At 41.9% G+C, this 16,172-nt stretch overlaps 1 protein-coding gene across 1 annotated transcript in view; it reads right to left on the reverse strand.

The window, feature by feature from the left end:
- Positions 1-6: 6 nt before the first annotated feature.
- Positions 7-16,172, reverse strand: part of REEP2 (receptor accessory protein 2) — a 19,698-nt gene continuing 3,532 nt past the window's right edge. Inside the window, exons 3-9 of the mRNA XM_035891144.1 lie at positions 7,589-7,665; positions 6,345-6,413; positions 6,016-6,136; positions 5,341-5,454; positions 4,831-4,978; positions 4,388-4,545; positions 7-3,903 (exon numbers count right to left, since the gene is read on the reverse strand). Of these exons, the coding sequence (XP_035747037.1) occupies positions 3,829-3,903; positions 4,388-4,545; positions 4,831-4,978; positions 5,341-5,454; positions 6,016-6,136; positions 6,345-6,413; positions 7,589-7,665 (762 nt within the window). The 3' untranslated portion in view covers positions 7-3,828. The remainder of the gene's footprint in view (positions 3,904-4,387; positions 4,546-4,830; positions 4,979-5,340; positions 5,455-6,015; positions 6,137-6,344; positions 6,414-7,588; positions 7,666-16,172) is intronic.

The following is a 16,172-nucleotide window of genomic DNA, read 5'->3' on the forward strand; positions in this document are numbered from 1 at the left end:
GGGTTCTCTAGAAATCTTCCTTTTCAAGGCAGAAATGACTTGGCCACATATTGTGAGGGAGTCATACTTCCAAGAGGCATGTATAAAAAAGAAAGCCCAGCACTGCGGAACTGAACTCAATTCACTAAAATGGGGGAAGGTGTAGCTTTCCCAGAACAAGCTTTGCTATTTTAAGAACACCAGTATCCCTCTTCTCTAATATAGAGGCTATCTACCAAGGAAGTTAATCTAGTCTAAAAGAAATCGGTCTCCCAGACTCAGAAATGTAAGGCTGAAGAATCAGAAACTCAATAAATTAAGATGTTTAGTTGAAATGTAGGGTTTAAAACCTGACAGTAGTCTGCCTTATATTTTCCTATTTCTTACCCACCATGGAGGATACTGCCAAGCAAGAAAAGATTTTTCCCTTTCATACAGCAAATCATTAGGTTTCTCAGAAGGGAAACCACATTTCGCTATTTTCTTTTCCAACAGCAGAAAAACTGTAAGAAAGACCGTATATAGTATTATAAAGTGTGGAGGTACAACATTTCTTTCCAAGAGGCAGTCATGGCTTCACTTTGTATCTCATGGTACAGGTGCTTCAGGATAATTTTTAGGCACACAAAGTTTGACACATACGTACCTCCCCCCCCCCCAACTTTAGGCATCATTTTGTCTTACTGTGTTTCTCTGTGCCCAGGCATATTAGGAAAGGTGTATAAACACTTACTGAACACAATGGGTTCTACTGCTAGGTGAAGATTTAACCATTTGCTTAACTGCACAATGAAGCCCATAGATGATACTGAAGAGAAACTACACCCCAGCATTTCCCGCTGAAAACACTGAACAACAGCTGATAAAAGCATTTTACCAAAACAGCATATTCAGCATTCTCATTAACAAGAGAATTTCTATGCGAGACCATGCCACCCAATGCAGAACTATATCTAGAAACTCATGAAGAGGTCATGTGGGCGGTGGCAGATCTACAGAGGCTTTGATCAAGCAGGGCACTATCTAGCAGTCATATCTGTACTGGAAGAAGAAAAATAGTGTCCATGCTATGACATTGTTCTTGCTCTGGGTAAGTTCTGCTGCTTGACATCATCAGCTTCATATCACACACCAGCTAATAGTCCCTGACTCTACTCCAGACTCTCTCTTACAACCAGAAGTCCTTTAATTCCCCTGTACAACAAAAGTCATAGTAAGACTGACCTGTACGTACCCACAGGCTAATGACATCAAGCATCAATGCTAAGTAAAAGATACTTAGCACAGGACCTAGCTCAGGAAGACAAAGGTAAATCCAAATGCCAAAACTGAGTCTTCAGAAATTCTTCCTGTGCTTCAAAGCAGGAAGAATTACTACAGATGAACTGATTCTAGAAAACATTTTGGAAACTCACTGTATGAAAACAGAGTAATCAGAGACTATCACAACGCACGCACAAGGAAAGGGCATGAAGATCCCTTCTTAGGGGAGACTAACCAGTCCTTGGCTTCCAAATCAAGTCCCTCACAATGATTTACATAAATAATTTGCTACGGAAATCTTTAGTTAAAAAAAAAAAAAAATATTCAAGAACTGTGGTCATACAGATACTTGGTATGTAGAGAATAATGGTTGTATCTTATTCAGTACAGTAAAATCTAGGACAGCAATTCCTCACAACTGAATCTCCCATATAATCAGTAAAGATTTTTATCTCTCGTATGGAGAGAGAAATTTCCTTTGGAAACAGAAATAATTCCTGCTTCAAGACATGCCTTTGCATGTACTAGCGATACACGTATACATGTATACAATGTTTGCTAACAAACTAAAAGGAACAAACTACTTGGGGTTTTTTGTGAAATTCAAAACTCAAAGCCAAATCAAGGATTTTCTATTGGCTTCCAGATAAGGCCTTGTGGATAATCTAGGACAAGTATTTTTGACAAGATGCAAGTTTCTGACATGGTCTGTCAAGACTTCAATTTTTTAAAGCTACAAATAAAATAAAACCAACTTAATCGGTTTCCTAAAATAACTAGCCAATTCATAACATTTGCCACCAAGACAATGGGAAACAAGAAAAAAAATCAGTCCTAATCTTCACCTCTACAAACTTTTTAAGGGCTATTCCTTAGGACAGAAATACTTGTGGAATGTTACTTGCAGAAGTGCTTCTGTATATCGTCAACAGCAAAATACTGGGCTCTGTGAAAAATCCACTGTAATTTCAGAAATGTGACAGCAAAAGACGTGGACAAACACAAATGCCTGCACCTCAAGCTAGGAATGGTATTCAGTAGGGAAGGAGGAGCCAGGTTCCTTTGATAACTAGTTTCAGTAAAGATTAAGACCATCAAGTATTCCTTCAGACAACCAGGTCTGTAATGGTGCTCCCTCATTATAGATCTCCACAACAGAAACCCTACTCATAAATTCTCATTGACCCTGTTGGCATGTGTACAGGGGATCTCCCCTTAACGATGTTCAACATCGTTTAGATTAGAATCCAGTATGGCTTGGCATGATGCAAATTTTCTCTGCAGCACTGCAATTTCACTCCCACGATACGTATTCTACATTCAGTGTACTTCTGTCCCAAGCGTTACATATTGCTCAAGTCTCAGGACATTGATAAACATGAAACTTTTCAGACAGAAAATCTGTGCAAGGGCTGCAGTAAGATAAAACAAGAGGACAGACTAATCACAGTATTGTGCCCTACTCCCTGCTTTTTAGCCCCCATACATGGAATCCTGGAATTAGCGAAATTCATACATCAGCTATTTAGCAGTTCTCATGCCCTGAGGATTGGATCTCCTAAAGCTGAGAGATAAGGGCTTCTGAAATTCTCAAGAATGTCTGCAGACTCCATTGAGCCAGATTTTCCCCAGTCATCTGCTAGAATGAAAGAATTTGTCCACAGTAACAAGCATCAGGATGACACGAAGTTCAACTGCTAAACGGCAAAGCAACAGTCTCCCTGTCTACTTTTCCCACTGTGTGGGACTCGCCTCACTCTGATGTTTTCACAGGAATCAAAGTGAACAACAGAACCTGAAATAAAATTCAAGCAGCTTCAAAAAGAGCCAAAATCTTACAGATGCCCAACTTTCCTTCTCAATAGTTAACTCTTAGAGATACCTGTATCCACTCCATCACATGTGCAAATAACAGCACATTTTCTTCATTACCCAGTTTTTCAATTATCTCCCTTCACCTTCCAGAAAAAAATAAAATAAAACCCAATCTCTTCATTTTCTAGTACTAGTAATGGGAATCTAGCATACTCCTCCCATGAGCTAGTCCTTTATGTTCAAAAGCACTCAGCATACATCATTTCAGTCACCTTCTCAAAGGGGATGGACATGACAGGTATGGTCCATTCTTAACGAGGATGAATCATGGTGGGCACTTCTTAACAACACACAGCTGCAGAAGAATACCCAGAGCAAGATAAGACATTTTAGGGAGCCACCCACCCCCTGGGGAACTCCAGTGTCTAATATTTTTCCAGCTTCTGTGCAATGGATGTCTCTAACCCTAGTCAGTTTTTCCAGCAAAGATTGTCCCCAACTAGGGTTATACAGTGGGAATTCCAAAGCAACAGGCTATGTACAGACATATCAGCATTCCCTCCAACAGAGAGATGAAAAGGAGAAAATTCCTGAGGATGTGTATCCTCTACTCCATTTTCTGCATCCCAGCCTCCCCTTGCCTTGGAATGAGCTCTACAAAGCAGTATCTGTTATGTACATGAATCTCAGATCCCTTCCTTTGGGGAGTTTCCCCTCAAAAGTGACAGGCAAATCCCGGGACAGACAGGTGCTGGGGAGGGGGAGGTCTCCTTAGGATGACTCGCCAGAAGCAAGAGAGCCTGCAGCTTTCTTCTTAGGGCGGGCTTTCACACTTCTTACTGGAAGCTGAAGAGAAAGAAAGAGGCATCTTAGGTTAGTTTAATTTAACACCTAAATGTCTAACAGAAAGATACAAGAATACAGAGTGAAAATAGGACAAAACAACATGATGACCCTGTTCATGTCATCTGTTGTTTCAAAAAGGCTAGTTTGAGAAGCTATGTAAGCTCAAGAAGTGGGCCTGTGTGACCTCATGAGGTTCAACAAGGCCAAGTGCCATACCTACCCTTCAACACAAAACCTGAATGAAAGCAAAGCTTGGTCCTGGCTTATGACAGAGGCTTACAGGCATGATAAAAATTACAAAAGCTAGAGACTAGTATAGCAAGTAGGTGGCAAGTTCTCTGATGTAGGACTCAACCAGCAAAGACTTAGTCCAACGAAGTTTATATTAACAGCTTTCATATGCACTGAGACTATGAACCCAGAGCCTTCAAACAAACCTCACAAATTAATGTCTGTGCTGGAAATAATTTACACACCAGCTCACCTCAGCTTTCACCACTTTCTTAGGAGTTTTGAGACTCTGAGTACGTTTAGGAAGTTTGTCTCCTGCATCTTCATCTGATGGGTCTGTTCTAGTCTCCGACGGGGTTCCATTAGACCTCTGTGCCACATTGCTCTCCTCTCCTGAGGAGTAACAGGAAGCTAACGAATAAAAAAAAAAATTTTAGCAAATACTTTTGAAAAAATCACATGAAGCCTAAAATGGCATGAAAGGGAGACGTCAACAATCCTTACAAAGGATAATCCAAAAAGGACAGAGATGTGTTAGCAGATGGAACTAGTGAAGACAATGCAACTTCTCCCAGACAATCTGGAATCTTGTAGTCCTTCTGAGACCCAACGTATGAAAAGTCCAGGGGACCCCTCCTCTCCTCCTGGCTCACCATATGAGGCCTCATACAATGGCCCAGCAGGGGCGTTCTGTACCTGAATCCTCAATGGTTTCAAGAAGACTCCCACCAGAGGCGTGCAGCTGTGGCTCATGGCTTCGTATATGCATGGTATCTTCATCTCGGATCAGGGTGAGATCCTGCATGCTGAAACTTCGCAGCTTCTCAGACAAAACTCCCTGGCCCTAAGAGGACATAAAAATTAGGGTCAAGGGCACTTCACCTTCACCAAGATCATCTCACATAAGATCATTCAGAAGAAGAGTACCCCACTAGGGTACTCGGGGGGAAAAAAAACAGAGAAGGGAAAAAGAAAAGTATACTCCCAAGACCAACAGGGAAGAGGTTAAAGCAAAATCCATTCCACTCTCCCTCCACTTTTCCTAAGTCAAAGGATGGGACTAATTGCAAGGCAAACTGGAGGAAAGAAAAAGCAGACTGGTGCCAACAAGTACCAGCATGCCTAACAGGCCCATAGCACTAATTTCTGGCACACAAAACTAAACTACTGGGGAATTCCTGAATGTTACAGAAGGTGTTGCATTACCTTTGCAGCTGCAGTAACTGCTGCATTGGCAGCAAGGTTTAACCCCCTCTTGCCAACTCGCATCATGGTTTCATAGCTCTTGTCACGAGCCTGAGTAATGTATTCATCAATTTCCTAGGAAGGCAATGTGGAACATGGCATTTAGCTCCTCGTTACAAACACGATCAAAGTCTCCCCACCATCACCCTTAAAAACCCAAACTCATCTGGACATTTTTTTCCACGCTATCAGCATCAACCGTCGTTGATCACATAACTGCAGTTTCTCTACTACTTACAGAAAACTTGCAAACGCAACTTTTACTTAAAGTACGCCATCTCCAAATTGTGACAACTGACAAAACAGTTGCTTGTACAGACAATGTGAAAAACCAGCATGGCTGCAGAACATGCTGCTCCTGCCGTGATTCAAAGAGTTTAACTACTGACAGTGACTATAAGGGCTCGTGACACTGGGTTAGCCAAACGTGCTCTCTAAGCATTAGGCAAACTACTGGCTACATTACAATCTCCAGTAAGCTGCAGTATGACATCGTTGTCAGAGACAGAATCATTCTACATCCACTAATGTCAGCACAGGCATGAGTCATGCATTTCAGTTTTTATTGTGGCATAACTGAATCAGAAGTCAGTCAGCTCCCAGACAGGTCAGTAGCTTCTAACAACAAGCAAGTACCTTCTCCTTACTGGAGAGCGTTGGGTGCACAAACTTCCTGTAGAGGACACTGGAGCCCTTGGTGTAAGGGGAGAGCAGCCAAATCACAAATGCGATTTTCAGCTCGAAATAAAAGGGAAACCTGAGAGAAAGAGGGAAGAAAAAAAAAAGAGAGAGAGAGAGAAAGAAAGATGGAGAACTGGAATCAAGATCAGCACAGAGACAGATGAAGGTAACTGGTAGAGAGCAGCATAGGCAGAAAGAGCAAAGGCAAGATAAAGGCTCAGAAACAAAAGAATCGATACATCAGGTCAGAATAGCAGAACCCTCTTTGGAATCCTAGGACATACCTTCTTCGAGTCTCATTTAGTCTTTCATCCATAGCCATGAAAACTCCATAAACAGGGCATCTCTCAGCCCTGCAAACACACCAAATTACAATCTGATAGCTACTCTTGTCGTTCTGAAGTTCGTTCAGAGAGTATCCACTGGATGTTAATATGACGTTAGTTTCCCTCTCATTTTCCAAAGTTTTTAACTACATATCTCGATAAACCTCAAGTTCCTGCTAAGGCTGATGGCTCAGTTTCTGCAACTTCCAGTAGGTACTCCTCAGATAAGACACAAAAGGAGGATCAGTGTAAATGAAGAAGAGCAGGCAGCACGTAAGTCTTTCATCTCTAACCCTTACCTAATAAAGTCTCTGGGAAGATACAGTAACAGAGATTGAACCAAGTGAATGCAAACTTTCTACTGTCTCCATTAATAGTAAGAGACTTCTCTTTTCAGTGGTCCATTCTAAGTACACGAACAAGCCAAAGCTCTTGTACTTTTTAGATATTTGTCTGCTTTTCAAAGTTTATGCAGGAAGAGGCAAAACTGCTGTACACACTTGTAAGGCATGTGTAGCCATTTCATGTTTCTTTTTAAGATGCAACTCTTGACTAGTATTCTTTCAGAGACATATGCATGGCTCAAACACTAAAGCAATGAAGAAACTGAAGATACCCTGTTCCAAAGGTTCAGCTGAAGACATGCAACAACGATTTGTCATTTTTGGATGCCTTCATATTGCCAAGCATGACACACAGCACTGAAAGGATTAGAACCTGCTTCCCCCGACTCCACTCCACCCCACCCCTGCTAGTGAAAGAGAATTTCATTGTGCAAAACACCACTCAGAGCAGAGTCATGCACCTGACCTGCTCCTCTGCACAACAGGCTCACAAAACAAAACAGGTCCCTTCCACCGTCTTTTTTTTTTTGTCTTTTAGACCACCATGTCTCAAACTTTACCAGTTCACATTAACAGCTCCTCAAAAATATTTTATGTTATGAATGAATGAAGAGCCTCTTACAGCTACTGTGTATTTAACCTAACTGTTTGCAAGTATAGGAGATGAAACAGCTAAGGCAGCAGCTGCTATCCACAATATCTACAAACCTTCAGACTCTTCATAGGAATCGAAAACTCCTAAAGGAAGAGACAGCTTATTCTTCGCATCCTAACCCTACTCCTCTATTCTTTAAAGAAAAAACAAAACAAAACAAAACACAAACCAACAAAAAACCCCCATGCCACCAAGGAACTCACCAAGAAAGAACTATGTCTGTCAGCGTTTCTGCAGTGGTGAAAAAGGCAAACACAATCCAGTACATCATCCACTTTACCTGCAAAAGAGCAGTCATTCAATAGACATCCATCAGAAACCCCAAAAAAACCTCACAATGTCTTCTCAGTAAAAATGACTCATCATTTCCACACATTAAGATGAATTCAACAACAATATATAATCAGCAATGGAGAGGGTCACATACCAAATGGTACATTGTAGTTTGGGAAAACATGTAGGATTAATGTGCTCTAAATAGATAAATGCATACAGATACACTGATAAATGCACACCTCGTATCAATATCGTGACGCAACAGTGTTAAAGTTCAAAAAAAGCCACGTAAAAAGAGTAAGCGGTTCACTTGAAGAAGTTATAGTCTTTCGTATATCAAGATTACTGTAGTAAATACATATATACACATATGCAAAAGTTCAACTGTAGCCCTGTATTTTCTTGATTTAAAGGTTTTTTTTGGGGGGAAGAAAATAAAACCCCAAAGCAACAGATACAGTATTTTGCTCCAACTTATTAATAAGCATTCTTTGCTTTAAGCATTACTACCAGAAATTACATAAGCATTTATCTTTCCTTTTTAAATGAAGGCTCAGTGAGAGAGGTAAGAAAGCAAAGAGCACGCCACATCAACCTTATCTTCTTGTTTAAGGTCTTAGGCGTAGTTTACAAGGTGTCCTCTCTGCTATAATGGCACATCTGTGTGCCTATCGTCTATCCCTCTACTTTCTCACACCTTTCTCTGGAGCAGTAGGTATTTCTTTCAAAGCAAACATAAAATAATTCCTCTCTAACACACACACACACTCTGCTGTTTTAGTAACAAGATTCTCAGCTACAGGCCAATTATTCCTAAAGAAGGATCAGCTGAATTATAAAAACTACTACCCAAGAATTTCCAATAGCAGAAAAGTTGGTCTCTTATAAGGGAAACTGCCAGTTTTCTATGCTGTTAAGAAGTAAAAACAAATGTAAGTAGCTGACAAATGGAAAGAAGAGGTCACCTTTCATAAAAGTAATTTAACACTCTTAGTGTCACCAAGAATGGGAAAGGAGAACTACACTGAATCAAGGAAATTCCACATGTTAATGCATATACTAAAGTTACATGAACAGTTCAGTGACAGTCTTTGTTACAGCATGTAAAAGCAGTATTTCCCCAGACTTGCATGTGCTGGGAAATTTGGTGATCTGTTCTTGAAAGGCCCTCCAAAACTTTCTAAAACCCAATAAAATTATGCTGCCCTTTAACACAGTGGACGGTTTTGATGATAGTGGTTAGTAGCCCAAATTATTTCCACTTTATTGTGCAATTTTTTCCGCAACAGAAAGTAGCAAAACTTTTATTTTATGGAACTCTCCTAACTTTTGTTTTTTCCTTGGACCATCAGGTTGGATAGGACCAAGACCAGGTGTCATTCACTTGACTTCTAAAGCAACTCTATGAAACGAATGGTGAACTCTTCAATACAACCACCTAAATCAGCTCTTGAATGAAAAAGTGTGCGAATAATGACAAATTAAAGGTGGCAAACAGGGATCTCAAAGGGTGAGACATTTCAGAGAAGCTGCACACCAGTAAAACTTACTTCAGTATTAGGCAAAATGAAGGCAATAATAACAAAAACAATTAGCAGATGCATAGATCTATATAACATAATGAGGAATATGGTTTTTGCAGAAAAAAATTAATCTCAGAAACATAGCAGAATTCTTGGAATGTTTCCACAAGCTCTTGCTCTAGTGCTTCCCTTACAGGCAGGCTGTATGGAGTTTCTACAAAGTTTCCAACAGGCCTAAATAAACACTCGAAGAAACTAAATCGTGAAGGATAAAAAGGAAGGGACTCTTGAGGATTAACAATTGGTTAAAAGAGAGGAAACAAAGGATAAAAACAAATGGCCATTTTTCACAATGAGGAAAGTTACCAGTGGAATCCCACAGGAATCAGTGTTGAGAACTGTGCTGCTCATCTTCATGAAAGATCTGGAAAAGGTTGTGAATAATAAGGTGACAAAATGTGCTGAAGATACTTTTCTATCCAGGGGATTAGGTATGAGCTGATTAAGGAATTCAGAAAGGGATCTATACTGATTGATCTCCAACTGACGTTTTGTTGCTAAATGTCATTAAATACTAAGTAATGAACTTAGAGTATCTGCTTTTTCTCAGTGAAAACTATCGTGATTACGTAAATTAGCTCATGCTACTCAGGAGTGGTCACTGTAGCCAGCCCGATGACACATAAGCTCAGTGCTCATTAGACTTTTTCATTCTGCTGACAGAACGCTCAGGAGTATTAGAAGAGGAAATGAGAAGAACAGAAAACACTACTTCGTTGCTGTTTAAATAAACTGCATGTTCACATCTTTGATACCAGATACAGGTCTCCTGCCCTCCTGCCTTGGAAGTTTCTAGGGCTGGGGCATCTACCGCCTCTCTGGGCAGCCTGTGCCAGTGTTTCACCACCCTCATTGCAAAAAAATCTCTTCCTTATATCTGGTCTAAATCTATCCTTGTTTAGTTTAAAACCATTACCCCTTGTCCTATTGCAACAGGCCCTGCTAAAAAGTTTGTCCCCATCTTTCTTATAAGCCCCCTTTAAGTACTGAAAGGCTGCAATAAGGTGTCCTTGGAGCCTTCTCTTCTCCAGGCTGAACAACCCCAACTCTCTCAGCCTATCTTCAGAGGAAAGGTGCTCCAGCATTTTTTGTGGGCCTCCTCCAGACCCACTCCAACAGGTCCATCTCCTTCTTATGTTGGGGGCCCAGAGCTGGACGCAGCACTGCAGGTGGGGTCTCACCAGAGCGGAGTAGAGGGGCAGAATCCTCTCCCTCGACCTCCTGGCCATGCTGCTTTTGATGCAGCTGAGGACACAATTGGCCTTCTGGGCTGCGAGCGCACATTGTTGGCTCTGGTGGCTTCTGCAAACTTGCTGAGGGTGCACTTGATCCCACCGTCTACACCATTGATGAATATATTAAACAGCACTCGTCCCAGTACGGATCCCTGAGGAACACCACTTGTCACCAGTCTCCATCGAGACACTGAGCCGTTGACCACTACCCTCTGGATGCAACCATCCAACCAATTCCTCATCCACTGAACAGTCCATCCATCAAATCCATTATCTCTCCAATTTAGAGAAAAGGATGTTAGGGGGGACTGTGTCAGAGGCCTTACAGAAGTCCAGATAGATGACATCCGTTGCTCTTCCCTTGTCCACTGATGTAGTCACTGTAACATAGAAGGCCATTAGGTTGGTCGGGCAAGACTTGCCCTTGGTGAAGCCATGCTGGCTGTCTTGAATCACCTCCCTGTCCTCCATGTGCCTTAGCATAGCTTCTAGGAGGATCTGTTCCATGATCTTGTCAGGCACAGAAATGAGGCTGACAGGTCAGTAGTTCCCAGGGTCCTCGTCTCCACCCTTTTTAAAAATGGGTGCAACATTTCCCTTTTTCCAGTCACCAGGGACTTCGCCTGACTGCTATGACATTTCAGATATCATGGAGAATGGCTTGGCAGCTACATCAGCCAATTCCCGCAGGACTCAGGGATGCATCTCATCAGGTCCCACACAGTTATATTCAGGTTCCTCAGGTGGTCACAAACCTGATCGTCTCTTACAATGGGAGGGACTTGGCTCCCCCAGTCCTCATCTTGCGGTGTGGGAAGAGACACTGCCAGTGAAGACCGAGGCAAAGAAGTTGTTGAGTATCTCAGCCTTCTCCTCGTCTGTTGTAACCAGTTTTCTAGTCTTGCTCATCAGGGGGGTACGCTTTCTTTGACCTTCCTTTTCTGGCTGACATACCTGTAAAAGCCCTTCTTATTATTCTTTGCATCTCTTGCCAAGTTCAGCTCCAGCTGGTGCCTTGGCCTTCCTGACCCCATCCCTACACAACCAGACAACATCCCTATACTCGTCCCAGAATACCTGTGCGTTTCCTTCTCACCCTTTAGTTTGACTAGCAGGTCTTGACTCATCCACATCAGTCTCTTGCCTTCCTTTCCTGATTTCTTACACCTGGGTATTGAGAGCTCCTGCACTCTATGGAAAGCATCCTTAAAGATCTGCCAGGATAAAAAAGCATTAAAAAGGTGTTTGCTCCTCAAGCTAATGACCACCAACTTCAGCTAACTGCAGAATACGTAATCTCCCCAACTTGCACCAAGAACCTAAGTAAATTCAGTAAATGCAAAAGCGTGATCGGAATGTATATTTGACCAAAGTGGAAGATGACACATAAAAAGGAGCAGTTTGTCACAGCTGCTCAAGGACGTATCATAAAGGTACATCATGGTGGGGGAGCAGAGTAAGTTTGCACTGTACTCTGATGCCACTGATGGACTGCTTGTGGTACCTTGGTCTGCGTCAACTCAGTCTTCAATACACCACACTCTCTAGCACAGACAGACCTGCAAGATCTTTCTTCCTTCACCAATGTTGGTTCTTAAGCACTATGAGCAATAGTACATACACACAGCTGGCTTCGAAAACGTGCAGCACAGCAGTCAAGTTTTACACTGACTTTTCACTTGAAGAGCAGTTTGAACAGATATTGGCCCCCTTTCCTGTGTTTAACAAAACTGTTTCTTCCCTTCACTTATGTTGACAAGGAAGGAGCCCTCCAAAGATACGTGAATTAGGTGGATGGCAGTCCAACATCTAAACGCTTATTCCTGATGTAGTCCTCTCAAGGAGAAATAATTGTATATATGATCAGTTCAAATATATTCTCTTGAACCAACTCCACTATTTTCACTGAAAATAAAAACAAGAGAAAATTTTCTGCTGCAGCAAGCCAGAACTATCTACTTCAAGCAAACTGTATGAATGAAGCATTAAACAAAACCCAGAAATGAATGCCATACTTCTCCACATCAGCCCTAGTGGGGCTTACAACCAGGTGATTAGTTGATATTGTTAAGACTACTTTATGATACTCGAGCACTGTATCTCATCTCTTTTTTCACGATCAGATTAGGGAAGTCTTACAGCAACTTGGGTAACATCTACCAGAAGAAAATCAGATCAACACAATGTTTGCATTCTGCAAGGAAACACAGCATTTACACACCTCAACAGCTAACCTAACCACAGAAAATAAGCAGGTTTTTACTGCAAAGAACGCCTACAAATTCAAAGGCTCTATATTTACCAGGCCTTTGAGCTCCAGAACAAGCATGCTGTAGGCTGTTTTAAAAAACAAGGTGGGGTTTTTTTCCCCCTCAAGTTCTCAAGAGAACAATTAAACCCCCTGATATCTGAGGCTATCTTAAAGTTAACACAGATTCTGTAACTGGAACACAATCATTCTGTGACAGACACGCATGAGCCAGAATAAAATTCCAGGTAAACAAATATTCATTTCATGCAACAAGAAATGAGGCTGACAGGTCAGTAGTTCCCAGGGTCCTCGTCTCCACCCTTTTTAAAAATGGGTGCAACATTTCCCTTTTTCCAGTCACCAGGGACTTCGCCTGACTGCTATGACATTTCAGATATCATGGAGAATGGCTTTGCAGCTACATCAGCCAATTCCCGCAGGACTCAGGGATGCATCTCATCAGGTCCCACACAGTTATATTCAGGTTCCTCAGGTGGTCACAAACCTGATCGTCTCTTACAATGGGAGGGACTTGGCTCCCCCAGTCCTCATCTTGCGGTGTGGGAAGAGACACTGCCAGTGAAGACCGAGGCAAAGAAGTTGTTGAGTATCTCAGCCTTCTCCTCGTCTGTTGTAACCAGTTTTCTAGTCTTGCTCATCAGGGGGGTACGCTTTCTTTGACCTTCCTTTTCTGGCTGACATACCTGTAAAAGCCCTTCTTATTATTCTTTGCATCTCTTGCCAAGTTCAGCTCCAGCTGGTGCCTTGGCCTTCCTGACCCCATCCCTACACAACCAGACAACATCCCTATACTCGTCCCAGAATACCTGTGCGTTTCCTTCTCACCCTTTAGTTTGACTAGCAGGTCTTGACTCATCCACACCAGTCTCTTGCCTTCCTTTCCTGATTTCTTACACCTGGGTATTGAGAGCTCCTGCACTCTATGGAAAGCATCCTTAAAGATCTGCCAGGATAAAAAAGCATTAAAAAGGTGTTTGCTCCTCAAGCTAATGACCACCAACTTCAGCTAACTGCAGAATACGTAATCTCCCCAACTTGCACCAAGAACCTAAGTAAATTCAGTAAATGCAAAAGCGTGATCGGAATGTATATTTGACCAAAGTGGAAGATGACACATAAAAAGGAGAAGTTTGTCACAGCTGCTCAAGGACGTATCATAAAGGTACATCATGGTGGGGGAGCAGAGTAAGTTTGCACTGTACTCTGATGCCACTGATGGACTGCTTGTGGTACCTTGGTCTGCGTCAACTCAGTCTTCAATACACCACACTCTCTAGCACAGACAGACCTGCAAGATCTTTCTTCCTTCACCAATGTTGGTTCTTAAGCACTATGAGCAATAGTACATACACACAGCTGGCTTCGAAAACGTGCAGCACAGCAGTCAAGTTTTACACTGACTTTTCACTTGAAGAGCAGTTTGAACAGATATTGGCCCCCTTTCCTGTGTTTAACAAAACTGTTTCTTCCCTTCACTTATGTTGACAAGGAAGGAGCCCTCCAAAGATACGTGAATTAGGTGGATGGCAGTCCAACATCTAAACGCTTATTCCTGATGTAGTCCTCTCAAGGAGAAATAATTGTATATATGATCAGTTCAAATATATTCTCTTGAACCAACTCCACTATTTTCACTGAAAATAAAAACAAGAGAAAATTTTCTGCTGCAGCAAGCCAGAACTATCTACTTCAAGCAAACTGTATGAATGAAGCATTAAACAAAACCCAGAAATGAATGCCATACTTCTCCACATCAGCCCTAGTGGGGCTTACAACCAGGTGATTAGTTGATATTGTTAAGACTACTTTATGATACTCGAGCACTGTATCTCATCTCTTTTTTCACGATCAGATTAGGGAAGTCTTACAGCAACTTGGGTAACATCTACCAGAAGAAAATCAGATCAACACAATGTTTGCATTCTGCAAGGAAACACAGCATTTACACACCTCAACAGCTAACCTAACCACAGAAAATAAGCAGGTTTTTACTGCAAAGAACGCCTACAAATTCAAAGGCTCTATATTTACCAGGCCTTTGAGCTCCAGAACAAGCATGCTGTAGGCTGTTTTAAAAAACAAGGTGGGGTTTTTTTCCCCCTCAAGTTCTCAAGAGAACAATTAAACCCCCTGATATCTGAGGCTATCTTAAAGTTAACACAGATTCTGTAACTGGAACACAATCATTCTGTGACAGACACGCATGAGCCAGAATAAAATTCCAGGTAAACAAATATTCATTTCATGCAACAAATTAAGGTCACAGGCAACTAGAAGGAAAGAGGAGAGGGAGGCCAGACAAGAGAATAATGATACAATACTACTTCGTACATAACTTCCAAGATAACTGTGAAGTCACAGGACCATGCAATTTTTCAGTTTCTTTCATACTTTCTTTTCAGTTTCCAGTGTTATTACTAATCAACTTCAAAGTTTTAGTAAGGCTCATCGTATTTCTGACTATTACTCTAATACTCACCTAAAACACCGTATCAGTTATCAACAGCCTCCCAAACATCCACATTTTGACTTCTTTGCTGAGACCAGCATTAAAAAAACCCAAACCAAACCCAAACCTGAAACACCTCAGCTAAATGTTGTGGTTTGTAAAGCTGTCCGCTATGAGCGAGATTCTCACCTCAGCTTGCATCTCTGTCAAAAAACAGTGGGCTGAATTTTAAGCCAACACATAGGAAAGGTCTAGGCAATTCTAGAGGGCTGAAGCAGCATGAGACAAAAAAAGGACTACATCCTGCAATATTTATTGTTGATGTGTCATTTGGTAAGGAGCAAATGGAGCCAAATGGACGAACAGTCTCAGGCCGCACCACAAAGCAATATCGACAAATTATATCCTGTCCAACCACGTTACTTCTCTTCTCCATCAGGTTATTCCTGGCTCTAGATAAATGGAAACTCATCCCACCCATAAGCCAAATGGCTCTTGTCTCTACTAATCAACTTAGAACAACCCTTCTGTAAGAAGACAACACGTCACATTACTAAAAAGCGTTGGTGTTTTAAATATGGTAATTGTAACAACGGCGCAGACAGAGGAGAAATGATCCCAGAAAGGAAGGAGGATGAAGTCTTGACCAACAGAAAACATTGATCACAAGCAAGACTGATGAAAGGAAGACACAAACCAAGCAAAATTACTCAGCCTTTTGGAAGAAAACAAAAGCAGTGCTGAAAAAAGCAGTGAAAGGATGCAGAGTAAGGATAAAGTTAGAGGAAAGAACTTGTCCTGGACTTTCAGATGCTTCCAGACTGCAGTGCTTCCCTCGCTTTCCCTTCCTCGCTCAGCATCTCCTGAGAAAAGACCGTTTACGGTTTGAAACCTCCCATTTTGGTAAGCGCCCTTCCTCGGCGGCTTCTCCGGAGCCTGCGGGGCGGCTGCTCAGGCGGCCTTGCCCGGCCC

This window comes from Egretta garzetta, unplaced genomic scaffold (genome assembly GCF_000687185.1).
Source record: "Egretta garzetta isolate BGI_Z169 unplaced genomic scaffold, ASM68718v1 scaffold270, whole genome shotgun sequence".
NCBI classification, from domain to species: Eukaryota; Metazoa; Chordata; class Aves; order Pelecaniformes; family Ardeidae; genus Egretta; species Egretta garzetta.